The sequence below is a fragment of the Rhinatrema bivittatum genome, chromosome 3 (assembly GCF_901001135.1).
Source record: "Rhinatrema bivittatum chromosome 3, aRhiBiv1.1, whole genome shotgun sequence".
In the NCBI taxonomy this organism is placed as follows: Eukaryota; Metazoa; Chordata; class Amphibia; order Gymnophiona; family Rhinatrematidae; genus Rhinatrema; species Rhinatrema bivittatum.
The window spans coordinates 213,780,791-213,808,354 of record NC_042617.1 but is presented as its reverse complement, the minus strand read 5'-3'; the positions used below and the strand labels follow the sequence as shown (position 1 = coordinate 213,808,354).

The 27,564-nt window shown below is 42.8% G+C and overlaps 1 protein-coding gene across 1 annotated transcript in view; it reads left to right on the top strand.

Moving 5' to 3' along the window:
- The window catches only part of EIF2AK2 (eukaryotic translation initiation factor 2 alpha kinase 2), a 357,779-nt gene that overhangs the window by 138,075 nt on the left and 192,140 nt on the right, over positions 1-27,564 (top strand). Inside the window, exons 6-8 of the mRNA XM_029594168.1 lie at positions 708-853; positions 14,763-14,898; positions 19,087-19,175. Coding sequence (XP_029450028.1) covers positions 708-853; positions 14,763-14,898; positions 19,087-19,175 — 371 coding nt within the window. The remainder of the gene's footprint in view (positions 1-707; positions 854-14,762; positions 14,899-19,086; positions 19,176-27,564) is intronic.

Below are 27,564 nucleotides of genomic sequence, written 5' to 3'. Positions count from 1 at the left end.
GAGAGTTCCCTCCGAGGCCGCTCCGATTTCGGAGCGGCCTCGGAGGGAACGGAGGCAGGCTGCGCGGCTTGGCGCGCGCCAGCTGCCCAAAATCGGCAGCCTTGCGCGCGCCGATCCTGGATTTTAGCAGATATGCGCGGCTACGCATGTATCTACTAAAATCCAGCGTACTTTTGTTTGCGACTGGTGCGCCAACAAAAGTACGTGAACGCGCATTTTTAAAAAATCTACCCCATAGTGCGTATACTTTTTGCTGAGTTAAAAAGAGGCATTCTTAGGGGTGCATTTAGATTTTAGGAGGAAAGCGGTGCACATACATTTCATTTTCAAATGCATGATCACTGTTACCTCACTGTAAGCAGGCAAAGGCAACTCTGGTCTTGAAGTGCCACAAACACTTCTGGTTTTCAGGATAGCCACAATGAATATGCATGAGGTATATTTGCATACAGTGGAGACAATGCATGCATATGTACCTCATACATATTCATTGTGAATATCCTGAAAACCAGATGTGTTTCTGGTACTCCAGGACTGGAGTTTGCCTACTCCTAGTGTAAAGTATGTGTTGTATCCATCTGGATAGTTTCCCTTTGAAAATGATGTGCAAAGTATCCGCGGACAAGTCTTTGCAACTATGTGGGCTTCTTAATATAGCCCCCTCAATGTAATGGATGTTAACTTTTTTTCCCCATGCTCATTTTAAGATGGAAAAAGATGAATCAAAAGATCCAGCTTCATTCTTTAATCCAACAATAAACTACATTGGAAAACTGCATGAATACTGTCAAAAAAACAAATTACTTCTTAAATTTGAAGAGTGTGAACGACATGGACCGCCCCATAATCAACAGTAAGTAAAATTATGTTAATTTATTTTACAATAAATGTAAATGTTCTTAAGTTCTGTCTAGTTTTTTTCAGTTCAAGCCCAGCAACTAAGATTGTCACTCACCAACTCCAAAAAATAAGAACATGCTTTTATGGACTCTAAACCAAAACCCAAGCATGTTTCTGGAGTAGTATGCATTGTCACAAGATTCTTGGGCATTTACTTGGCTGTCAATTAACTTAAAATTGTTTTCAAATATGATGTCAGAGACATTGCTAGGAGCCTAAAAGATCCGGAGCACTGGCACCTAAGCCCTCTTTCCCACCCCCCACCCAAGATTTTGATAACTCCATCAATCAACAGCTTCCCCTCCCCCAGGAGCAAGCATATGAAAACTAATAATTGGACATCACACAAATGATCTCTGTTCTATGTTACCATGCAGCTGTCAGAACTTTCTAAGTAACAAAAAATCCCTGGCCAGTTTCAGCCATCTAGTAAAACTACCACTAAAAGTATTTGAGAGTATAAATGTCTTCTATATGGGAGTGAAGTCTGGAGTCTATATAAGATAGGAAAGAATGCCAATATAAAACCTGCACATCAATACCCTGTGATAATAGAAACTCACTCAACAAAGGGCACAGAGCAGAATATAAGAACATAAGAACATGCCATACTGGGTCAGACCAAGGGTCCATCAAGCCTACCATCCTTTTTTCAACAGTGGCCAATCCAGGCCATAAGAACCTGCTAAGTACCCAAAAACCAAGTATATCTCATGATTCTGATGCTAGTAATAGCAGTGGCTTTTTTCTAAGTCAACTTAATAGCAGGTAATGGATTTCTCCTCCAATAACTTATCCAAATCTTTTTTAAACCCAGCTACACTAACCACATCCCTAGCAACAAATTCCAGAGTTTAATTTGCATTAAGTGAAAAAGAACTTTCTCCGATTAGTTTTAAATGTGTTACATGTTAACTTCATGGAGTGCCCCCTAATCCTTCTATTATCCAAAAGAGTAAATAACCGATTCACTTTTACCCGTTCTAAACCTCTCATGATTTTAAACACCTCTATCATATGCCCCCTCAGCCATCTCCAAGCTGACTAGTCCTTTAGTCTAGGGGAGCTGTTTCATCTCGTTATCATTTTGGTCGCCCTTCTCTGTACCTTCTCCATTGCAACTATATCTTTTTTGAGATGCGGTGACCAGAATTGTACACAGTATTCAAGGTGTGGTCTCACCATGGAGCGATACAGAGGTATTATGACATTTTCTGTTTTATTCATCATTCCCTTTCTAATAATTCTCAACATTCTGTTTGCTTTTTTGACTGCCGCAGCACACTGAACCGACGATTTCAATGTATTATCCACTATGATGCCTAGATCTCTTTCCTGGGTAGTAGCTCCTAAAATGGAACCTAACATTGTGTAACTATAGTATGGGATATTTTTCCCTATATGCATCACCTTGCACTTATCCACATTAAATTTCATCTGCTGTTTGGATGTGCAATTTTCCAGTCTCACAAGTTCCTCCTGCAATTTATCACACTCCACTTGTGATTTAACTATTCTGAATAATTTTGTATCATCTGCAAATTTGATTACCTCACTCGTCATATTCCTTTCCAGATCATTGATAAATATATTGAAAAGCACGGGTCCCAGTACAGGTCCCTGAGGCAATCCATTGCCCACTCTCCTCTACTGAGAACATTTGTCCATTTAATCCTACTCTCTCTGTTTCCTGTCTTTTAACCAGTTTGTAATCCATGAAAGGACATCGCCACCTATCCAATGACTTTTTACTTTTCCTAGAAGCCTCTCATGAGGAAATTTGTCAAATGCCTTCTGAAAATCCAAATACACTATATCTACCGGTTCACCTTTATCTAAGTTTTTGTTAACCCCTTCAAAAAAGTGAAGATTTGTGAGACAAGACTTGCCTTGGGTAAAGCCATGCTGACTTTGTTCCATTAAACCATGCCTTTCTATATGTTCTGTGATTTTGATATTTACAGCACTTTCCACTATTTTTCCTGGCACTGAAGTCAGGCTAACTAGTCTGTAGTTTCACGGATCGCCCCTGGAGCCCTTTTAAATATTGGGGTTTCATTAACTACCCTCCAGTCTTCAGGTACAATGGATGATTTTAATAATAGGTTACAAATTTTTACTCATAGATCTGAAATTTCATTTTTGAGTCGTTCAGAACCCTGGGGTGCATATCATCCGGTCCAGGTGATTTACTACTCTTCAGTTTATTAATCAGGCCTACTACATCTTCTAGGTTCACCACAATTTGGTTCAGTCCATCTGAATCATTACCCATGAAAACCTTCTCTGGAACAGGTATCTCCGCAACATCCTAAAGGCTAGAGGATGGAAATGAAGAAAAGAGTGCATGGGGGTAACTTGCTGGTGTGGCAGTTATTACCCTTAACCAATAAGCCTTCATACTGTTGATGCAACTCCATCTGCTTTAACGGCAGGGGGAAAAGAGAAATTTGATTCAGGCAGCAACCAACAAAGACATTGGATTTTATGGTCTGGGAAAACAAATAAGCATGGGGGTAACTTGCTGATGTGGCTGTTACTACCCTTAACCAATAAGCCTGATACTTTGGATGCAACTCTAACATTCTCTCTGCTTCAACGGCAAGAGGTAACAGGGAAGAGGTTTCAGACAGCAACCAACAAGTGTCCTGACTACTTTTGATGCATCTCAAACATTGCTCTCTGCTTCAGTGACAAGAGGTAACAGGGAATTGAACTCAGACAGCAACCAACAAGGACCCTGACTTTGACGGTTTGGGAAACTAAGTAAGGGGGTAACTTGTATGGCGCAGCAAATGCTACCATAAGCTTGCTGGGCAGACTGGATAGACCGTTTGGACCTTTTCTGTCGTCATTTTCTATGTTTCTAAGTAAACACCGAAGCAAAGAAATCGTTTATTCTTTCCACGAAGCCTTATCTTCTCTAAATTCCCCTTTAACCCCATAATCGTCTAACAGTCCAACTAACTTCCTTGCAGGCTTTCTGCTTTGGATATATTTTAAAAGGTTTTTACTGTGAGTTTTTGCCTCTACAGCCAACTTCTTTTGAAATTCTTTCTTAGCTTGTCTTATCAATGTCTTACATTTCACTTGCCAATGCTTATGCTTTATTATATTTTCTTCTGTTGGATCCTTCTTCCAATTTTTGAATGAAGATCTTTTGGCTAAAATAGCCTCTTTCACCTCACCTTTTAACCATGCCGGTAATCGTTTTGCCTTCCTTCCACCTTTCTTAATGTGTGGAATACATGTGGACTGTGCATCTAGGATAGTATTTTTTAACAATGTCCAGGCCTCTTGCACACTTTTTAACTTTGTAGTTGCTCCTTTCAGTTTTTTTCTAGCTATTTTTCTCATTTTATCAAAGTTTCCCTTTTGAAAGTTTAGCACTAGAGCTGTGGATTTGTTTACTGCCCCCCTTCCAGTCATTAATTCAAATTTGATTATATTTTGATCACTATTGCCAAGCGACCCCCACCACTATTACCTCTCTCACCAAATCCTGTGCTCCATTGAGACTTAGATCTAAAAATGTTCCCTCTCTCGTCAATTCCTGAACCAATTGCTCCATAAAACTGTCATTTATTCCTTCCACGAACTTAATCTCTCTTGCATGTCCCTGATACATTTACCCAGTCAATATTGGGGTAATTGAAATCTCCCATTACTACTGCGCTACCAATTTGGTTAGCTTCCCTAATTTATCTTAGCATTTCACTGTAGGTTTCACCATCTTGGCCAGGTGGACGGTGGTATACTCCTATCACTATACTCCTCCCCAACACACAAGGGATTTCTACTAATAAAAATTTGATTATGCATTTCGTCTCATGCAGGATGTTTATCTTGTTGGACTCTATGCTATCCCAGACATAAAGTGCCACATCGCCTCCCGGATGCTCCTCTCTGTCATTGCAATTTAATTTGTACCCCAGTGTAGCACTGTCCCATTGGTTATCCTCTTTCCACCATGTCTCTGAGATGCCAATTAAGTCTATGTCATCATTCACTGCTATACATTCTAATTCTCCCATCTTACTTCTTAGACTTCTGGCATTAGCATACAAACATTTCAAATTGTGTTTTTTGTTTGTATTTTCATTCTGCTTTTTAATTGACAGGGATAAATTGGAATCTTTTAGCTCAGGCGAGTTTTTAGTTACAGGCACTTGGACTACTTTTCTTATTATTGGAACTTCACTGTTGGGATGCCCTAATTCTAATGCATCATTAGTATCCTTTGAAGATACCTCCCTCCGAACCATGCGCTGCTAAGCGACTGTCTGCTTTCTCCTTTATTCTAGTTTAAAAGCTGCTCTATCTCCTTTTTAAAGGTTATCGCCAGCAGTCTGGTTCCACCCTGGTTAAGGTGGAGCCCATCTCTTTGGATGAGACTCCCCCTTCCCCAAAAGGTTCCCCAGTTCCTTACAAAACTGAATCCCTCTTCCTTGCACCATCGTCTCATCCACGCATTGAGACTCCGGAGCTCTGCCTACCTCTGGGTACCTGTGCGTGGAACAGGGAGCATTTCAGAGAATGCTACCCTGGAGTTTCTGAATTTCAGCTTTCTACCTAAGAGCCTAAATTTAGCTTCCAGAGCCTCCCTCCCACATTTTCCTATGTCATTGGTGCCCACATGTACCACGACAGCCAGCTCCTCCCCATCACTGTCTAAAATCCTATCTAGGTGACGCGTGAGGTCCGCCACCTTCGCACCAGTTAGGCATGTTACCAAGCGATCCTCACACCCACCAGCCACCTGGCTGTCTACATTCCTAATAATCTAATCGCCAACTACGACGGCCAACCTATCCCTTCCCTCTTGGCCAGTAGCCCTGGGAGACACATCCTTGGTGTGAAAGGACAGTGCACCACCTGGAGAGCAGTCCTTTCTACAGAATCCTTTCCTGCTGCACCAGGTTGATGCTCTCAGATCATGAGACCTTCTTCCTCCAAGGCAGCACCAGAGCTGACAATCTGAAGTTGGGACTTGGCTACTATGTCCTTGAAGGTCTCCTTTATACACCTCTCTGTCTGCCTCAGCTCCTCCAGGTCTGCCACTCCTGCATCGGATGCACACGTACAACTTCTCACCAGCGGGTAAAAAATCATACATGTGACACTCGATGCAAAAGACTAGGAGGCCCCCCCACTTGCTGCTGGACTGCTGCCTTCATCTCAAATTTGTTCAGTTCCTAGTTAAGTTTTAGGTTGCTATGGGTGTATGAATGTGTCTAATTAGCGTCCTTTAAATGTATTTGTGTATTCACTATATGTCTAGTAGTGTTCATTTCCTGGTGATGGTTTGTTTTATAAGTGAGAATGGACACGATATTATGATTTATAGAATAACCTTTATTTATCCACATAATCATTATAATCGCCGTTTGGCATGCTTTCCAAATATTTATAACCAGTACTTGTTTACTATACAAAATCATTACGTTTTTGGTATTTAGGATACATCAGTGGCACAGATATTTATTTGGGGTTTCTTTAAAATAATATTTACTTCCAATTTGTGCGACTGATCCTACCTATCTTTTCTTTTTTCTATTCCCTTTGTGGTGTCGCCAGCACTAATACATACACATTTTTTTCTCTTCTCTTTCTCATTACTATCATGCTTCCCTTTTTAGATTTTATTTACACTGTTTCCAAATACCACCAGCTTTGTATACAAGGTATTTTTCATCCTTTGACCTCCTTTTCCATTTTCATTCCTTTTATTATTTATATTTTTAATATCTTTTACTAATTTATTATTAAAACTATTTAATATGCTTCTTGAGTATGAATTTTTTATCTGGGATATGTATGTGTAGTATATTTATATTATGTGCTCATTTATATGTTTTTATGTTATATATCATTATATGTTTTTATGATTTTAATTATGTAATTTATCAATGTTCTATATTTTTTATGAATATTCAGTCTAATTGAGTGTTTTTATATGTGTTGTAGCCCCTGATGCAGCCAGTTTGGCATTTTTAACCAATTGATTAATAAAATATCCCTATCCAAGGCTACTGGTCTATCCATTGTCGTCTTGCCTTCTGGCTCTGATAGACTGGCTTCACAGGGTGGGACGATGGCCACGTGAGTGCAGTCGATAGCTCTCAATACATTGGAAAGTTTGCGAAGGCTAAAAGCCCCTCTTCAAGTCCATCAAGTCCTGCCTGTCACAGGAAATTCTATATAGCGATTAATGTTTTCAATGACCGCTTCGATTACCTGGTTGAGACAGCTTGAAAATGTGGTTTGGGTCATTCTTCTGCTTGCCATGAAATGCAGGGTGGCCTACAGTTTGGTGAGGCCGGGCACAGAGTGGGACCTTTCTGTGATGGGATCCAGATCCCCATGGATTTTTTCATGTAATTCCAGGATAGCCTGAGAGCTGAGGCGATACCTGCAAACCACATAGTCCTCTGACATGCCCAGCAAGGATGTTTGTGGAGGAAAGATACATTCCCTGTATCTCCTGCGCCGTGGCCACCTGCATGTCGGCTGCTGGGCAGGGCCCCCACCCTGCAGGGCTAGTGGCTCTGGCTGTGGTGCAGGGACTTTACTAGAAGTGCTTAGAATTGGCCTTGCCAGTTCTTCAGTTTCTTGTTGTTCTGCTACATTTTTTTTTAGGTTTAATAAACATTTGAATAAAAATGAGCCAGTTAATCTGGATTTCCAGGACAGGGTGAAGAAAATAGGATAAAGCATAAACGTTGGCAAGTTAAATGTAAGACATTGATAAGACAGGCTAAGAGAGAATTTGAAAAGAAGTTGGCCGTAGAGGCAAAAACTCACAGTAAAAACTTTTTTAAATATATCCAAAGCAGAAAGCCTGTGAGGGAGTCAGTTGGACCGTTAGATGATCAAGGGGTTAAAGGGGCACTTAGAGAAGATAAGGCCATCGCGGAAAGATTAAATGATTTCTTTGCTTCGGTGTTTACTGAAGAGGATGTTGGGGAGGTACCCGTAATGGAGAAGGTTTTCATAGGTAATGATTCAGATGGACTGAATCAAATCATGGTGAACCTAGAAGATGTGGTAGGCCTGATTGACAAACTGAAGAGTAGTAAATCACCTGGACCGGATGGTATACACCCCAGAGTTCTGAAGGAACTAAAAAATGAAATTTCAGACCTATTAGTAAAAATTTGTAACCTATCATTAAAATCATCCATTGTACCTGAAGACTGGAGGATAGCAAATGTAACCCCAATATTTAAAAAGGGCTCCAAGGGCGATCCAGGAAACTACAGACCGGTTAGCCTGACTTCAGTGCCAGGAAAAATAATGGAAAGTGTTCTAAACATCAAAATCACAGAACATATAGAAAGACATTGTTTAATGGAACAAAGTCAGCATGGCTTTACCCAAGGCAAATCTTGCCTCACAAATCTGCTTCACTTTTTTGAAGGAGTTAATAAACATGTGGATAAAGGTGAACCGGTAGATGTAGTATAGTTGGATTTTCAAAAGGCGTTTGACAAAGTTCCTCATGAGAGGCTTCTAGGAAAAGTAAAAAGTCATGGGATAGGTGGCGATGTCCTTTCGTGGATTGCAAACTGGCTAAAAGACAGGAAACAGAGAGTAGGATTAATTGGACAATTTTCTCAGTGGAAGGGAGTGGTCAGTGGAGTGCCTCAGGGATCTGTATTGGGACCCTTACTTTTTAATATATTTATAAATGATCTGGAAAGAAATACAACGAGTGAGATAATCAAATTTGCAGGGGACACAAAATTGTTCAGAGTAGTTAAATCACAAGCAGATTGTGATAAATTGCAGGAAGACCTTGTGAGATTGGAAAATTGGGCATCCAAATGGCAGATGAAATTTAATGTGGATAAGTGCAAGGTGATGCATATAGGGAAAAATAACCCATGCTATAATTACACAATGTTGGGTTCCATATTAGGTGCTACAACCCAAGAAAGAGATCTAGGCGTCATAGTGGATAACACATTGAAATCGTCGGTTCAGTGTGCTGCGGCAGTCAAAAAAGCAAACAGAATGTTGGGAATTATTAGAAAGGGAATGGTGAATAAAACGGAAAATGTCATAATGCCTCTGTATCACTCCATGGTGAGACCGCATCTTGAATACTGTGTACAATTCTGGTCGCCGCATCTCAAAAAAGATATAATTGCGATGGAGAAGGTACAGAGAAGGGCTACCAAAATGATAAGGGGAATGGAACAGCTCCCCTATGAGGAAAGACTAAAGAGGTTAGGACTTTTCAGCTTGGAGAAGAGACGAGTGAGGGGGGACATGATAGAGGTGTTTAAAATCATGAGATGTCTAGAACGGGTAGATGTGAATCGGTTATTTACTCTTTCGGATAATAGAAAGACTAGGGGGCACTCCATGAAGTTAGCATGTGGCACATTTAAAATTAATCGGAGAAAGTTCTTTTTTACTCAACGCACAATTAAACTCTGGAATTTGTTGCCAGAGGATGTGGTTAGTGCAGTTAGTATAGCTGTGTTTAAAAAAGGATTGAATAAGTTCTTGGAGGATAAGTCCATTACCTGCTATTAAGTTCACCTAAAGAATAGCCACTGCCATTAGCAACAGTAACATGGAATAGACTTAGTTTTGGGGTACTTGCCAGGTTCTTATGGCCTGGATTGGCCACTGTTGGAAACAGGATACTGGGCTTGATGGACCCTTGGTCTGACCCAGTATGGCATATTCTTATGTAGTATTTGCAGTGGCCTGATTGTGGTATATGGTAATCCTAGGAAAAGTGTGTTACAGTAGTTTGTGCTAGCAAATATTAGTGCTTGTAGTACTGTACGAAAGTGTTCTTGAGTTAACAAGGGTTTTAGTCTTCTAAGTACCATTAGTTTGGAATAGCCTTCTCTTACTTTTATTGATATGTGTTGCTTAAGGCTGAGTTCCATGTCTATAATTACTCCTAGGTTTCTAGCCTTATCAGTTAACTCCACTGTTTTATCATTTTTAAGTTTGATAGGATTCTGAATTTTTACAATGTTTTTTCGTTTGAGGTGTATGAATTCTGTTTTTTCTATGTTAATTACTAGTTCCATTTGGTTTAATAGTTGTTTTATTATGTCTAGGTACAACGTTGCAAAGTTCAGTGTTTTCTCAATAGATTCCTGGACTGGTAGAATTAGTTGCATGTCGTCAGCATATATGTAGTGTATGATACCTAGCCCTGCCAGTAGGTGGGAGAGGGGGAGCATGTAAATGTTAAATAGAGTCGCTGAGAGTGCTGAGCTCTGGGAGACTCCTGTTTTTAGGTCGATCTTGTCTGATATTGTGTTTTTTATCTGTACCTGGTACGATCTATTTGAAAGATAGGATGTGAACCATTCAATTGTTTTCTTTTGTATAAATATATATCCCTGCTCTGACATCAGCCCGCTAGTATTCTCCGTCTCCAGCAAATTGTGGACATGCGTCTCCCTATTAGGATTGCTTGTTTAAAAAAAAAAAAGGAAAGAGAAGGATTGATCATGCACCACTTCTCCTGAGTTGATACTTTGTGGTCCCTCCTTTAGTTGAGTTCTCCTGAGGTGATATCTGGTGAACCCTCCCTCAATCGAATGTCTTGGTCCAATAGCCAGTTTTCCGGCGTGGGCTTAACTGCCAGGAGAGAATCAGCTGTGAGGCTAGTGGGTGCAGGAAGCCAAGCGTAGAAGTGAAGGCATTAACCCTTCCCTCTCGCAGCCGGGGACCGACTCTGTACTTGGTCAGGACGGGCTGAGTTCAGGTAAAGAGTTTAAAAAAAAAAAAATAAGGAGAGAGATTTAGGATTCCTTTCCCCTCTTCTGTTTCTGGTCTCTGAGCCTCAGCGTGCCAATCCGACATGCATTCCTGTCTCCATAGGGGACTTAAGGAGTTGTGGTAGTTTTGGTGGGTTGAGCAGCCCTTTGGTTAGGCCCCACTCTCAGGTTTGCTGAGAAGCCTGCATGTGTACGATATCCTAGATTTACTAACCTTAGTCTATGTGCCTATTTGTAAACCGTTGCGATGGTATATAACTTAGGACAGTATAGAAACGTTTTTAAATAAATAAAATAAATAAATGTCCAGTCTGAGCGTCCGTCTGGACTGCATAGTTGGGCTTCCAAATTTTGGGCAATCATAGTACGAGTGTTCAATGGAGTATCTATATACATATTTATAGGAGTCCTAATTTTGGGCATCTGTTTTTTGGGCGTCCTGTCCGGGCTTGCTGGTTACGGACATACTTGGTTGGACACACAATTGTCAAATGCTTGATGCTGAGTGTGCTGATACTGGACATCCTTAGCAAAGAAGCCTAAGCGCCTTATGATTTGCACTGTTTGCCATATTCGGGCATCACAGCCTGGGTCCCCTCTAATCTTTGTCAGCGCTGCTTTGAGGCTCAGGGTAAGTTGTCGCCTGCTGATTTTGCTGATCCTGGCCCTTCCCAGCAGGCAGAAAGGGGAATTTGTCAGAAGTTTTGTCTGGTTTTGACACTCCTCTAACTGGTTCATCAGCTGGGGAGGGCAAATCAGTGGGCGTCAGACTGACAACCCTTGTTTTTGGTATGGACCCTTCCACCTTCTCGGGTGGAATTTTTTTACGGGCTGCAGACCTTTTTACAAGCACGTTCGGCAGAGCCGGCTAAACCTGAAAGTTCAGGATCGCAGCTGCAGAATCCTGCAAGGCTGGTGCCGCGGGTAAATGTCGGAAGGCATCTCGGCCTGTTGCAGGTCACACTGATGGGGACCCAGATGGTATGGATGAGGAAGGAAATCCTTACACCCTGGAGGATAGGGAAATTCCTCCGAGGTTGGAACCTTATAGAACGATGCTGCACTTCTTTCATAGAGATGAGTTGCTGGCGTTGATCTCTCAGTCGCTAAAGATGCTATGAGTGCCAGGTGCTGATCCCATGTCTGAGCCAAAGAAAAATCCCATTTTGGTTACTTTGCAAAAAACATCATGTTTCTCCCCCATTATGGATGCTATTCAAGAATTGATTGATCTTGAATGGGGCATTCCGGAACTTAATTTTAAAGGGGGCTGAGCCTTGGCAAGTCTATATCCCCTGGATCTGGTGGCGAGAAAGCAGTTGTGCTTTCTGAAAGTGAATGTACTGGTGTGTTCCATCACCAAGCAGACGACCATTCCAGTAGAAGGGGGAGCGGCATTGAAGGATGCTCAGGATTGGAGAATTGAGGCTATACTTAAGCAGGCCTTTGAGGCAGTATCAATGAATTGGCATATAGCCTCTTGCTGCTCCCTGCTGGCTTGTGCTTGTTTGCTTCTGTCTCAGGAGGTTGATGAGTCTGGTTTGAATTCCAGGGCAGTGATGGAATTCACCGCCTTTTTGGTGCATGCGGGCTGCAACCTGGTCTGCTAGATGGGTGGCTTCAGTGATAGAGGCCAGAGTCAGATGTGGCTGTGGAATTGGTTGGCCGATACAATTTCAGATTTTCTGGTGCACCACCCACCTATTTAAGCAGTCACCCTACACCCCTGCCAGGCCATATTCTGAATATAATTATTTAGGTTTAAATGTACCCTGCTGCAGCAGTCAAAAAAGCAAACAGAATGTTGGGAATTATTAGAAAGGGAATGGTGAATAAAACGGAAAATGTCATAATGCCTCTGTACCACTCCATGGTGAGATCACAGCTTGAATACTGTGTACAATTCTGATTGCCGCATCTCAAAAACGATATAATTGCGATGGAGAAGGTACAGAGAAGGGAGATCAAAATGATAAGGGGAACGGAACAGCTCCCCTATGAGGAAATACTAAAGAGGTTAGGACTTTTCAGCTTGGAGAAGAGACGGCTGAGGGGGGATATGATTGAGGTGTTTAAAATCATGAGATGTCTAGAACGGGTAGATGTGAATCGGCTATTTACTCTTTCGGATAATAGAAAGACTAGGGGGCACTCCATGAAGTTAGCATGTGGCACATTTAAAACTAATCGGAGAAAGTTCTTTTTTACTCAAAGCACATTTAAACTCTGGAATTTCTTGCCAGAGGATGTGGTTAGTGCAGTTAGTATAGCTGTGTTTAAAAAAGGATTGGATAAGTTCTTGGAGGAGAAGTCCATTACCTGCTATTAAGTTGACTTAGAAAATAGCCACTGCTATTATTAGCAATGGTAACATGGAATAGACTTAGTTTTTGGGTACTTGCCAGGTTCTTATGGCCTGGATTGGCTACTGTTAGAAACAGGATGCTGGGCTTGATGGACCCTTGGTCTGACCAAGTATGGAAAAAATAAATAAATAGATTTATAGCCCTCACTATCCAAGATTATAGGTGGGTATTAATTAAATATTCATAAAAGCAGTAATTCCAGACACCAAATAAACATTATCAGAATAAATAGAAAGATATAATACAATATTTAACTAGCTACATGTTAAATAAAGCTAGTTTTGAGTAAAAGGAACCCCTTCCACGCCAGCAGGCCTGATCCCCCACCCTCTCATCACCTGAAATAAGTATCAGTAAGGTCAGGTCATTGTACCTCATTCCCCCCAATCTTCCAAATCCTAACCCTCCCAAAAAAGAATGTGAATATGTTGTGGGCCATTACAACCCAAAGATTCCTCCTTTCCTCCCTTCCTCCCCATTAAAATAATTCAAGTCAACTGCAGGGCCAAAATTCAGGTCAGCTTGGGACCCTTCCTAACCCCCACCTACAAATCACTACAATCATTCCACTCCCAGTGGTGTCCAACATTGCTGTCAAATCCATATCTGACAGCATCTGGAGTATTTGGAGACTTGGGGGGGGGGGGGGGGGGGGAGAGAGAGAGATCGGTCCTGCTGCTTCATAAGGGTTTCTTTTTTCTTGTCACACGTAGGCATGTCTAGATTTAAATGGATAACTTATTTTTATATAGCTACCTTTAAATATCATAGTTAGCCAAATAACAGGCTGATACAGTACAGTGCGCTCCGACGGAGTGCATTGTTAACCTGCGTTTGGACTTGCGTTTTCAACGCGCTAGCTTTACCCCTTATTCAGTAAGGGGTACTAGAGCGTCGAAAACACGCGTCCAACCCCCCCGAAACTAATAGCGCCTGGAACATGCAAATGCATGTTGATGGCCCTATTAGTTATTCCCACGCGATTCAGTAAGTAAAATGTGCAGCCAAGCCGCACATTTTACTTTCTGAAATTAGCGCCTACCCAAAGGTAGGCGTTAATTTCTGCCGGCACCGGGAAAGTGCACAGAAAAGCAGTAAAACTGCTTTTCTGTACATCCTCCGGCTTAATATCATGGCAGTATTAAGTCGGAGGTCCCAAAAGTTAAAAATAATTAAAAAAAAAAAAAAATTAAATCGGCCCGCGGCTCACGGGTTGAAAACCGGACGCTCAATTTTGCCGGCGTCTGGTTTCCGAACCCGTGGCTGTCAGCGGGTTTGAGAACCGACGCTGGCAAAATTGAGCATCGGTTGTCAAACTTGCTGACAGCCGCCGCTCCTGTCAGAAAAGAGGCGCTAGAGAGGCGCTAGTGTCCCTAGCGTCTCTTTCTACCGCGGGCCGTCATTTGCATGCGGGCCGATACTAAATCGCACGCACAGGAGAGTGCCTGTGCGCACCGGGAGAGCGGGCACACAGGCACAGGCGCCCACTCTCCCCGCGACTTTTACTGTATCGGCCCGTAAGTTATCCAGTTACCTTAACTCCTCCTGGAAAGTCTCCAACTTATCCAGATAAAATTTGTTTTGTTGAGGGGCCAGAAATTAAAACCTCAGGGTTTGTCTGGGTAACTCAAAAGTTACCCAAACTCCTATTAATATGGAAATCTACATTTTGGGGGGGGAAAAAAACAGAATTGTTGATTTTGTAATTAATAACACTGTTCTGTTTTTTTTTTTTTTTTAGATTTGTTATGAAGGCAGTAGTAGGAAACAGAAAATTCAAAGAAGCAGAAGGAAAGACCAAAAAGATGGCAGAACAAAAAGCTGCTTACTCTGCACTGTTTGAATTGGAGCACCCACCTGTAGTTGAAAGCAGTGAGGTATTTTATTCATTATTAGTCAAACTTTCAAAATAGTCTACAATACCATTTGTGTGTGCAAAGATTTCTGCTAGTATTTTATAAACTGTGTAGTGGGAACCACACAGTTTATATGAATAACTAATTATAAATAAAATGATAAAAAAAATCTCATAAGAGGATATGGTAAGGTATAAAATAATCATAAAAATACAATAAAATAGATAAATCTAGGCAATGGTTTCAGTTATTTGTGGTAGGTTTATTTAAGAAATAAGAGGATAGAACAAATTAAATCAGATAATACAGAAGAATTAGTTGCACATAATTGTACATATATATATATATATATATTAATCTTATATGTTTCCATAACATTTCTATTACATGTAGGAATCGCTCTTTCTCTCTCTAGCTGTTATTTCTTACACTAAATACTTGGGAGAGCAGCAGTGTTCCCTCCTTCTGTGTTGCTATCAATTTCAAGTGCAGCTATGTGGCCTTCACTCTCTCAGTCTTTAGTTTCCGGTAATTACTTACCTTCCCATCTGGGAATTACTTGCTGTACAGTTCTTAGATTCTTGCCTGTTCATAAACATTTCACAGTGCAAAACAGTATATAGTGTTCACTTAAAGGTGAATTTTAAAAACCTGGCACGCGCCAAAATTGGGGGATGCACGAATATGCTGGGTCGGTGCATGCCGAGTGGAATTTAAAAGCCACTGGGATATATGTGTATATGCTGCTGCACACACAAATAAAAAGTTTCTAAAAGAGGGCATGGGCATGGACATTCCTGGATTTCACCATGAAATTTGCACTTAAATAATGCACACTGGGATCTCCTGTCATGTAACTTTACTTCTGCTATGGATGATGTGTAATTAGTAAAACTAAAAATTCTAGATAGATCAATGAGATAAAGATTGGGCTAATAGGGGAGGTGGGAGGCTATTAAAGTAGGGGGGTTTGGAAGTTGGAGACTTAACTAGACGAACTGGGAATGAACTGGGAAAATGGGTAATGGTAGTGTGTGTGGTTTTTAAAATTCACTCACGCAGTAGAAGCAGCATTTGTGCGCACAGGTGCACGTTCACTTAAAATTGCACACACATGGCACACGGTCAGGCTGTTTTATTACGTGCACATATATAATAAAATGACTGTATCCCTGGGAGTGGGCTGATGAACATGTGCACATATGTGTCCATGCACTGCTTTAAAAGTTACCATTCGTAGGGTTGGCCTGTGGCCTTTAAACTGTTATGATCTTGGGTGATAAAGTGTGGACTCTTGGTCGTTGCAAGAGGTGGTATCTCCCAAAGGGAGGAGCCCTGTGGGGACTTGCAGTGATAGGCCAACTCAGATAGCTGTGGACACAGAATAAAGTCTTTATTGTACTGCAAAGAGATAGTAGAATCAGGTTGTAGTTGCTGGTCCCGGCCAGAGAAGAGTCTCTGGTGCTGTTGTGTTCTCTGAAGACTGTATAGAACATACAGTGGTGTAGCCTCGTCAATCCCAATAGCCAATGGACTAGAGTGTAGTCCACGATGGTAAAAGGCCAAGGGTTCTGTAAGAGACAGAGCAGAGAAATGCAGGAACAGCAGTACTCACTGAGATGTAGTTGCAGATGAGAGATGATCTCTGAGGAGCAGAGATATAGGATGAGAGCGGGCCCCCGAGGCACGGGTACCCTGAATGTCCAGGTGGTAGTGTAGTACCCTGAAGGATAGGCAGGAGTGTGAAGCAAGATCCCCGAGAAGCAGGTGTCTTCAACGTCCTTGTGATAGCGATATTCTGGAGGGTGAAGAGGCAAGGTTCAGAGGTAAATACCTTTAGACTTCGTAGTCAGTCTGGCCACAAAGGGTAGAAGGAACAAAGGCAAGGCCCCCGAGGAGCAGGTACCCTGATAGTCCCAGCGTCGTCCTTATCCAGGGCAAGAGTGGAAGCAGTGAGGCCCTCGAGGAGCGAGTACCTAGTAGTCCAGAAGAAGACCAAAGCGGCGTCTGGCAGTGAGTCAGAGAAGCAGGCGAATCCTTGCTAACTCGTATTGCTGTAAGCGCTACGGGTTTAAATATGGAAGCCTCATGATGTCATGCGAAGGGGACGCCCCCGAGGTTCCCGCCATGATGCTGGTAAAAGGGTGGAGTCACGTGCGCGCGCTCCTAGGAGGATCCCGGGCAAGATGGCGAACACAATCGCTAATGCCGACCCGGAGATGCTGAGAGCGTCGAAAAGACGAAGCCATGGCAGCCATTCTTCCAAGGTGTGCAGAAAAATAAGAAAGAAAGGTGAGCAAGAGCGGGTGCAGCCGTTTGCAACGGACGGGCGCAACATAAACTAGTCTTTGTCTGGAGAGAGACTGATGACATCAGCGGAGCGAGTGGCTGCCTAATCCACGGCTCCTGACCGATCCGGCGGGAATCTCTAAAGCTTTTAGCCATCCAGTGATTATTTTACGCTGCAGCAACCATACCTTACTCCTGAAAGCCATCCCATGTCGTGTCGGAAGAAAGGACATGATTTTCAGAAGTATTCGTACCAAAAAGCGGATTGAGACGACCAAGCTGAAAAATTCAAGATGGCAGACGCGGCTGAATCGGTGCATGCAGAGGAGGCCGAGGGCTTACCGACACCACCAGACACAGAAATCCCTAATAGGGGTGAGTTCAAAGTCTGGTTCCGGGAACTAAGACACGATCTGCAAGCTTTTAAAGCGGAGATCCGAGAGGTGGTGGGCGAGTTTCGGGAGGAAGTTAGTGACATGGGGCGTCGCATTTATGAATATGAAACGTTAACTGAGGCACAGATGGAATCTCTAAGCAAGCTTAAAAAAGAGAATGCTGTCATGTCGCAAGATCTGCAGCAAATCTCCACGAAACTGGAGGACTTAGAAAACAGATACCGCAGAGTGAACCTCCGAGTCAGAGGCATACCGGACACCCCCGAATATGCAGATTGCACACAAGTTATTATGAAACTTTGCACAGAAATTTTACAGAGGCAAAGAGATAGTGATGCTGGGGAAGCTGTTCCCCCTCCAACAGTGAAAATTGAGAGGGCCCATAGGGCGTTGGGCCCTAAGTTGGCCAACAGGGTCAAGGATGTGATTGTTTACTTCCATGAATACACAGTTAAGGAGCGGATTTATTTGGCAGCGTGCAAGCAGGGGAAACTCCTACTTGGACGGGCACGAGATCCAGGTATATACTGATCTTTCTCCACGCACTCTCAAGAAACGCTCTGAACTGAGACCTGCAACGATGCTATTGAACAAAGAAAATATTCGGGAACAGGGGCCACCGGGAAGAGGGGTCGGAGCGAGCGTCCTCCAAGAGAGGTAAGGGGGTGGCCGGGAGTCCTAACATGTATCATTGGCAAATTTGATTATCTCGCTGATTACTCTCTTTTCTGTATCATTTATGAATGTTAAACAGCACTAGTCCCACTAGAGATCCTTGGGAAATTCCACTATTTATCTTTTTACATTGGGAAAATTGATCATTTAGTCCTACTTTCTGTTTCTCTTTTGACAATTAGCCATAAGAAGTGGATGACATCATATGATGGCAATGGCATGGACTCAGCTCTCAGAACTCAAAGTATTTCTGTGCATGTTCAAGAGATTACATGAATGGTCGCTGCCTTATGAGACCCTCAGTCTTGCTATGTCTGAGCTTCTGCATGGATGGATTCCCAGACTCTGTGATTTCTAGTTTTTGATACATGTATTTTTGCTGGAGTTTGCAAATGTGCAAATTCCTCTTTTATACTGTTTCTTCAGCAGGCTCTCAAAAAGTTCTGTAAAAAAAAAAAAAAAAAAGAAATTAAATGGAAAAGTAAATAAACCAAAAACCACTGCGGTTAGCACATCCAAGACCTGTAAATCTGGATGCCATATGTCCATCACAAAGAAGTTTCTCTTTGACAATTAGCTTGCAGACCCATGAGTATTTTGAGCATCAATCCATTATTTATATTTTTTGTACCTTGTATAATTTGTTTACTTTAATAATTTTCCATCTCTTCCATTGGTGCTCTGTGAATAATAATTTAAGACAGATTTCTTTCAGATATGAGAAAATATCCATTTCCCTTTTAATTTTCTTCCACTACATTGTGATTATGTCACCAGTTTACAGAAGCAGGTCTTCCTCTTGAGTATATTTGAGATTAAAATTTGTTTTTAATTCCTTATTGTATGACAGATTCCAGCAGTAGCACTACCTGTTAGAGAGAGGTCAGACTCTGAAATATGTAAAGATGCACAGAACGACATTTCACAAACTTCATGGAGGTGCGTATAAATATTATAGATATTTACAAATGTAAACAGATTAATAAAGGTCAACAGCATATTCATAGACTACAGAAATTTAAATGGTATGTCTGTGCTCTTCTTTTCTTGGAAAGAGAACATTTCCAGTTAGTCTTTATATAAAACAAAATAGCTTAATAAAGCTATGATGAGCTTGCAAGAACTATGCTTTGTTTATCAAACTAGAGCAATCCAAATGGATTAACACAGCAACCATGCTATTTTATTAAAGAAGAGGATTGACGTGACATTTGGCTATCTACTTTGGAGATCTCTGTAATAAAAGGAGAGTTTTTAAATTGTTACATCATACTTATCGATGTTCTGTTTTTGTTTTGTTTTTTTTGCTAAATTAGTACTGCCAATATATATTTGTTGGATAGGATGTAGAGAAATGGGCTCATATGTGCATATGTGGTGGCATTGTGATATAGTTCATTCATTTTGGTCCATGGTACAACATGAAATTCAGTTAACTATTCAGAAGAATATTTCCTAAACACCTCATTTATGTCTTTTTGGGATATAGGAGAATTTTGACTTTCTTAGTGTCCAGTCAGATGAATCTATTACAAGTAGGTTATGCACTCCTACCAGCAGATGGAGATGTAGCAAGCTGACATCACAGTACATATACCCCTGGAGTGACCTCAGCCAGCCAGTATTCTCCATCTCCAGCAGATGGTGGACGTGAATCTCCCCACTGGGGATTACTTCTCTTTTAAGATGGAGAATTAAGGAAAGAAAATTAACATCCCGCTCTCCTGTGGTGATACCAAATGGTCCCTCCATCTGTTGAGAATTCCTAAGGTGAATTCTGTGGTCCCTCAGAGATGTACCTTTGTCTGGTAGCTGGTTTTGCTGCTGTGGACTTAGCTGCTTTGCAGCTGAAAGGCAGCGGGTACAGGAAGCCTTACCTGGCTGAGCACCGGTAAGTTTAAAAAAAAAAAAAAATTATATATATATATATATATATTTATTTATTTATTTATTTACACAGACTTAGCGGGAAGTTTTTACTGTGCAGGTCTTCCTCCTGACCAGTCTCAGAGCTTGGTGCACCATTCTGACGTTGGTTCCGTTCTGTGAGAGGTCGAGGGACATGGGCAGCCTGGTGGGTGTAGCAGCCTCTGTTGGCTAGGCCCCGCTCCGAGGCTTTTCGCTGTGCACAGTGTGGTAGACCACAACGGCTTTTCATGTGTTTTCTGAGGCTGCCTTCTACAGGCTTGTCGGTTTAGCTTGTGCGTCTCGCTGTACGTCCAGCTTTCCGCCCAGTGTTTGGGCGCACAGAGCAACCTTGAATTCTGAACACCCTCATTCTACGCTGCCTAGTGACCACTTGCTTACGTTGGCGCACAAGTGGCACTGTGCGCTTACGTTTTTTGTGTGCTTCCTTTTGGCCGCCTAGGTGAGTTCCTAGTTATGCATGCATAATTGTTGGATGCATAATTTTTGGGCGCCTATCTAGAAAAATAAAAAATAGACACATGCCTCCAGCCGCTGCTCAGCACATTCTCAGCCATAATGGCACCTGTGCCTAAGAAGTCTAAATGCCTTTCTCTTTGCACTGCTTGTCATATTTGGGCGTCTCAGCCAGGAGATCCCACTGAATTGTGCCAGCTCTGTTTGGAGGCTCAGGAAGAATTGTCTTCCTCTGATTTCACTAAGTCTGGTTCTTCCCAGCCGGATGTAGGTCTGTGTAAAGATTTCACAGGTGGGGCACCTGATTTTGGATCTTTCCTAACTGGTTCCTCAGCAGGGGATGGTAGCTCAGTCAGTACTCCCCAGATACCTCCTGGTCTGAATGCTTCTACATTTTCATGGGTAGAATTTTTCCAAGGGTTACAATCCTTTCTTCAGGCTCAGTCCTTGGCCCTGTCCAATGCTCCTAGAATGAAGGTGCAGGTAGAAACCTTGCCTGAACCTTCTGTTACGCGCCAGACTACCCCCCAAGCGACAGCAGCTCTTCTGAGTGGAGATCCGGATGGCATGAATGATGACGCCTATCCTGACTCTCTTGAGAATGGGGAAATCCCCCCCAGATTGGAACGGTATAGAATTATGTTACACTTCTCTTACAGAGAATAACTGCCAGCTCTGATTTTCCAGACCTTGACCATTCTCGGAGTACCTGCGGTGGATTCTGTTTCTGAGCCACAGAGAAATCATATTTTGGTTTCCTTGCATAAAGCCTCTTGTTTTTTCCCCGTGATGGAAGCCATTCAGGAATTGATCTTGAATGGGATACCCCAGAGGCTAATTTCAAAGGGAGTCAGTTATTGGAAGGCCTATACCCTCTGGATTCTGTGGTGAGAGAACGTTTACATTTCCTGAAGGTGGATGTGTTGGTGTGTGCGGTCACCAAGTGGACCACTATTCCTGTGAATGGAGGAGTGGCCTTGAAGGATACTCATGATAGAAAGATTGTGACTAAACTTAAGCAGGCTTTCAAAGCTGTGGCAATCGCTTCTTGTTGTTCCTTTGTGGCTCGCTCTTATTTGCTTCTCTCCCAGGATGTTGATGATTCTGGAGTGAATCCCAGATCAGTTATGGAACCAGCTGCTGCCTTTTTGGCTTGTGTGGGCTGTGATTTGGTCCACACTTCGGCCAGAGGGATGGCTTCGATTGTGGCGGCCAGGCACCAATAATGGTTGAGAAATTGGTCGGCTGATGCATCCTCCAAGGCTAACCTCACCAAATTTCCCTTTAACAACTCGCTCTTGTTTGGCAGTGAGTTGGAAAAACTGGTCCTTAAGTGGGGCAAATCTCCGGTTCCTCGTTTGCTGGAAGAAAAGCAGGTGCAGTGCTTCCTTCTCATGAGAGGTCGTACTAGAGGATTCAGGCGTTTGCGACCTTTCAGAGGACCCAGCCCTTTGGTAGGTCTCAGTTCTTTCGTCCCTGACAACCCAGACGAGGCGCAGGTCCCTCCTGACCCTCCCAATGAAGGTTTGCTGATCCACCCCCAGGACAGGAGATAGGGGGGTCGCATCTCTCTCTTTTATCAGAGGTAGTTTGAGATGACATCCGATCACTGGGTCCTGGAGGTGATACGAGAAGGATATGCGAAGGAGTTTCTCAGCATTCCCTGGGCGTATTCATGGCGTCCCCCTGCCACTTCTGCAGAAGAAGCAGGCGGTGAAGGTTACATTGGTAAGGCTCCTCAGTCTGAGAGCTGTGGTTCCGTTGCCCACATCTAAAGAAAATACGGGGTGATAATCTATTTATTTCATTGTGCTGAAGAAGGAGGGCTCCTTTCGCTCCATACTGGACCTCAAAGGCGTCAACCGCCATCTGCAAGGGAAGCATTTTTGCATGGAAACCTTGTGCTCAGTGATAATGGCCAGGACAGTCAGGGGAATTTCTGTATCTCCATATTCCCATCTGACTATTTATTTATTTGTTTTTATATACTGACATTCACCCAAGAGTATCACATCGGTTTACATAGTATTTAATGAGATAGTGTGATAACAGTTCATACTATCTTTACATTGAGACATTGTAAAATAACAGGTCATACGATCTTTAAATTGAGCCATTGTAAAATTACAGCGAAATAAGGTTTTGTAACGTTCGCAGTTCTGTGACGCCACTTCCAGTTTCATGTGCTGCCCTTTGGTCAGGCCACCACTCCCCAAACCTTTTCCAAGGGTCACGGTGGTAGTTGTGGAAGCATTGAAAAAGGATGGAATCCTAGCATACCCGTATTTGGATGAATGACTGATTCACGCCAAGTTGCTGGAAGAGAACCGCTTGGTGACTCGCAAGGTGATTTCCCTGTTGCGGGAGCTTGGCTGGGTGGCGAACTTAGCCAAGAGTAGCCTTCAGTCTACCCAGTCGCTGGAATACCTGAGTGTTCAGCTCGACACGAAGCTGGGCAAGGTGTTCCTGCCAGAAACTTGAATTCAGAAGTTGCTAGCTCAACTCTTTGTGTCTGACTGTGAGGTCTTACCTGCAGTTTCTTGGCTTAATGGCGACGACCTTGGAGGTGGTACCATGGGCAAGGGTGCATATGTGTCCTCTCAGCACTCCCTGTTGTCTCACTGGAATGTACACTCTCAGGACTATTTGATTCGGCTCCACCTGCCAATGGAGATCTCTAACCAAGTGCAGTGATGGCTGCAGGCAGACCATCTACGAAAGGGAGTTTCTCTGGCCCCTCCAGACTGGCTGGTGCTGACAACGGATGTGAGTCTCCTTGGTTGGGGAGCTCACTGTCAGGAGCTGATGGTGCAAGGGCGCTATAGTGCAGGGCCAGGGCCGTCCGGTTGGCATGTTTGCAGTTCAGCGACAGGCTGTAAGGTCAGTCAGGCCGCATAATGTCAGACAGTGCAATGACCGTGGCTTACATCAATCGGCAGGGCGGTACTAAGAGACAGCAGGTGTTGCTGGAAATAGATCAACTCATGGAATGGGTAAAGATGCATCTTCAGATGATCTCAGCATCACACATTGCAGGCAAAGACAACGTAAGAGCAGACTTTCTCAGCAGGGAGAGTCTGGACCCAGAGAGTGGGTGTTGTCAGATGAGACATTTCAGCAGATTCAAGGTCTCTGGGGTCTTCCAATCCTGGACCTTTTGGCGACTCTACAAAATGCAAATGTTCTGTGCTTTTTCAGCCGCAGAAGGGGTCCAGTCATTGGGGATTGATGCCCTGGTACAGGAGTGGCTGGAAGACAAGTTGCTGTATGCCTTTCCTCCATGGCCCATGTTGGGCAGATTGATTTGAAGGATCAAACGCCACAAGGGGCTGGTGTTCTTGGTCATTCCAGATTGGCCCAGGAGGCCGTGGTATGCAGATCTGAGGAGACTTCTCATGGACTCACCTCTTCAGCTTCCAGCACACAGGAACCTGTTGCAACAGGGACCTGTCCTTCATGAATATCCAACTCAATTTTGTCTTTCAGTATGGCCTTTGAAAGGGCTCTCTTGCTGAAATGAGGATACTCTGTAGCAGTGATTTCCACCTTGCTAAGGGCCAGAAAGTTGTCTACTTCCTTGGCCTAAGTGTGAGTTTGGAGAGTGAGGCCTGGTGTGAGGATCAGACTGTTCTTCCTTCTTTGGTCAAGATTCCGCGTATTTTGGAATTTTTGCAGGATGGCTTTAATAAAGGCTTGGCTCTTAATTCTTTAAAGCTACAAGTAGCGGCTGTCCCCTGTTTCAGGGGTCTGGTAAATGGTGTATCCTTCTCAGCTCATCCTGATGTGGCCCATTTTCTGAAAGGAGTATTTTTATTTATTTATTTATTTAACAGCTTTTTTATACCGACATTAAAATACACATCATATCGGTTTACATAATGACAAAAAGGTGGAAAATACAAATACCAGGGGGAGGGGAGAACTGGGAGCGGAGGGTCGAAGAGGAGGACCCCAAAACTAAAGAGAAGGAGAGAGGCGAAAGGAGCGGTAACAAAAGTTAACTAAAATGCAAATATACAAAATATACAAGAGTTACGGGGTAGCAGGGGGTCATGGGTGAAAGTTGTAAGTGTACAAGATATTCAAGGGGTACAGGGAGGTCATAGGAGTTAGTCCGGGAATGCTTGATGGAAAAGCCAGGTCTTTAGCAATTTTCTAAATTTAGAGGAGCAGGGTTCCATACGAAGATAGGGAGGTAGATAATTCCAATGCGTGGGGCCGGCAATTGAGAAGGCACGGTTCCTTGTGGCTGAGAGGCGGGCTTTTTTAAGAGAGGGAACTAGCAGTGTACATTTTTGAATTGTCCTAGTGGGGCGGGAGGAATGTGCGGGTTGGAGGGGTTCATTGAGCCATGGAGAGTTGTGGTTGTAGATAGCTTTGTGTATAATGGTGAGGGTTTTGAACAGGATATGGGAGGAAATGGTGAGCCAGTGTAGGTTTTTAAGGATGGGGGTGATATGGTCTGATTTGCGTGTGTTACTAATCAGCCTTGCTGTGGCATTTTGAAGTATTTGGAGAGGTCTGATGGAGGAGGAAGGAAGGCCAAGGTACAAGGAGTTGCAGTAATCTAGTTTAGATGATAAGGTGGCTTGGATAACTGTATTGAGGTCGTGGGTATGGAGGAGGGACTTGAGCTTTTTTAAGACCGTGAGTAAAACCATTTCATCCTCCTTTGCAGTTTCTGATGCCCCTATGGAGTCTTAATTTGCTCTTGGATTTTTTGAGAGGCCCTACGTTTAGACCTCTGCATATTCTGTCCTTGCAGTTGCTGACCTTGAAAACGGTGTTCCTTTTGGCATTTATACAGCGCATAGGGTTTCCAAACTGCAGGCCTTGTCCTGCCTGGGAGCCCTTTCTCCAGCTGACTCCAGAGATGGTACAGCTGTGTACTGTTCCTTCATTCTTACCGAAGGTGGTCTCTGAATTTCACTTGAGTCAGACCATCTCCCTGCTGTCTCTGGAGAAAGAACAAAATGCAGAAAAGTATTGTCTGTTGCGACCCTTGGATGTCAAGAGGCATATTACCAGGTATCTGGAGGTTACTGAGCAATTGTGATACTAGTGAGTTACACTTGGCAACTCTTGTTGTCGAATCATTATATACATGCATTCCACAGGAAGAGATGATAGAGATTGCCATGCTCGATTTTGAATTACGACCCCATCCACAGCGTATTCCCTCTGATTTTTTGTCAGCCCTGTTACGGATAGCTCTCACAAAAAATGTTTTCGTGTATGAACACTGTTTTTTCCAGCAGACATGTGGCACCTCGATGGGAGACACCATGGCCCCAGATTTAGCCAACTTATATATGGGAATATTTGAAGACAAATGGATTAATGATTCCCAACCTTTTTTTCAACACATTTTTGCTTGGAAGCGCTATATTAATGACATTCTATGGCAGGGGACTCAAGAAAAATTCAATGATTTCATGGTATGGTTGAATACATGCAATTCTTGTTTACGCTTCACAGCAAATTTTCAAACACAACAAATCTCGTTTCTGGATACTACAATTTACAAAACATTTAATGGTTCTAAAACATCTTTATATCGAAAGCCTGTGAGTAGTAACATTCTCTTGCACTTCACTAGTACACACCCACGAGGATTGAAAGAAAATTTGCCTACGAGTCAATTCTTTAGAATTCAGCGCTTATGTTCATCTAAAGAAGAATACCAAAGACAAGCAGTAAATTTAAGCAGTCGTTTTCTGGAAAGAGGGTATCCTAAATGCTGAGTGAGACGAGCATACCTCAGAGCCAAGTTCACTGATCGAGACTGGTTGTTTCTGCCACATACAGAAAAAGAAGACATAGAATTATTGACGTGTATAATCCCCTTCTCCCTGATTGCATCTATAATGAAATGTGATTTTTCAAAATTGGCACATTCTGAAAAATTATGCTGAATTTGAGTCTGGATCGAGATTTACATACACTAAGGGTTCAAATCTTAAAGATCAGCTAGTTCATTCAGATTCTACAGTTCAACCACCGAGACAGGATCAGGGCTCACATAAAGCCTGTGGGTCATGCTCTGTATGTTCAAATATTCTTATCACCACTCACGTTGAGTTCACTAATCCTCAATTAACTATAACTTTAAAACAACACACTACATGTAAATCCATGGGGGTAATATATATATCATTATGTGTCCCTGTAAAATGACCTATGTAGGTAAAACTACATGACAATTGCTTACTAGGATGATTGAACATCGGTCAAGTTTGGCAACAAAATGCTTAAATGCACCTATTGTTTCGCACTGTCTGGAGAAGGGACACTCGTTTGATGAATTGAAAGCATTTGTCATACAGCAAATTTTGCCACATTGGCGGGGAGGAGATATAAATAAGAAACTGATGCAAATTGAACAGAAGTGGATCTATTTATTGGATACTTTGCATCCTAAAGGTCTTAACGCAGAACTTGAATTAAATGTTTTCCTGTAAAAAACCAGTTCAGGATGCTGGAGACAGGCCTGACGTCATGTCGTTGACGTACTTTCTGATTGGCTGTTCTTTTCTTAAGTTGACAGCTTACACTTAGAGGTCTTTCTTCCTATTGTTTCTAATCTGTTGAGACGATGGACATCCCGTTAGAAGGTCAGAGTGTTCTCTGCCAACACCAGATAAGTAACATGATAGTTATTTGATAGTAGCTTACAAAAAGTCCGGGCGGCCTCCTTTTGAGTATCGGGTAGGTATGTCGTCAGGCTCGATGATGCGGCATATATAACACTGATAAACAATAACTATCATAGCGTTTATTATAGTAAATACTGTGGGGTAGATTTTAAAAGGGTTACGCGCATAAGTTATGCACGTAACCCTTTAAACCCCCCCTGCGCACGCCTCTGGATGCGCGTAAGTCCCTGGGCTTTCCGAGGGGGGGGGCGTGTCGGGGCAGACGCGACATTCGGGGCGTTCCAGGGGGC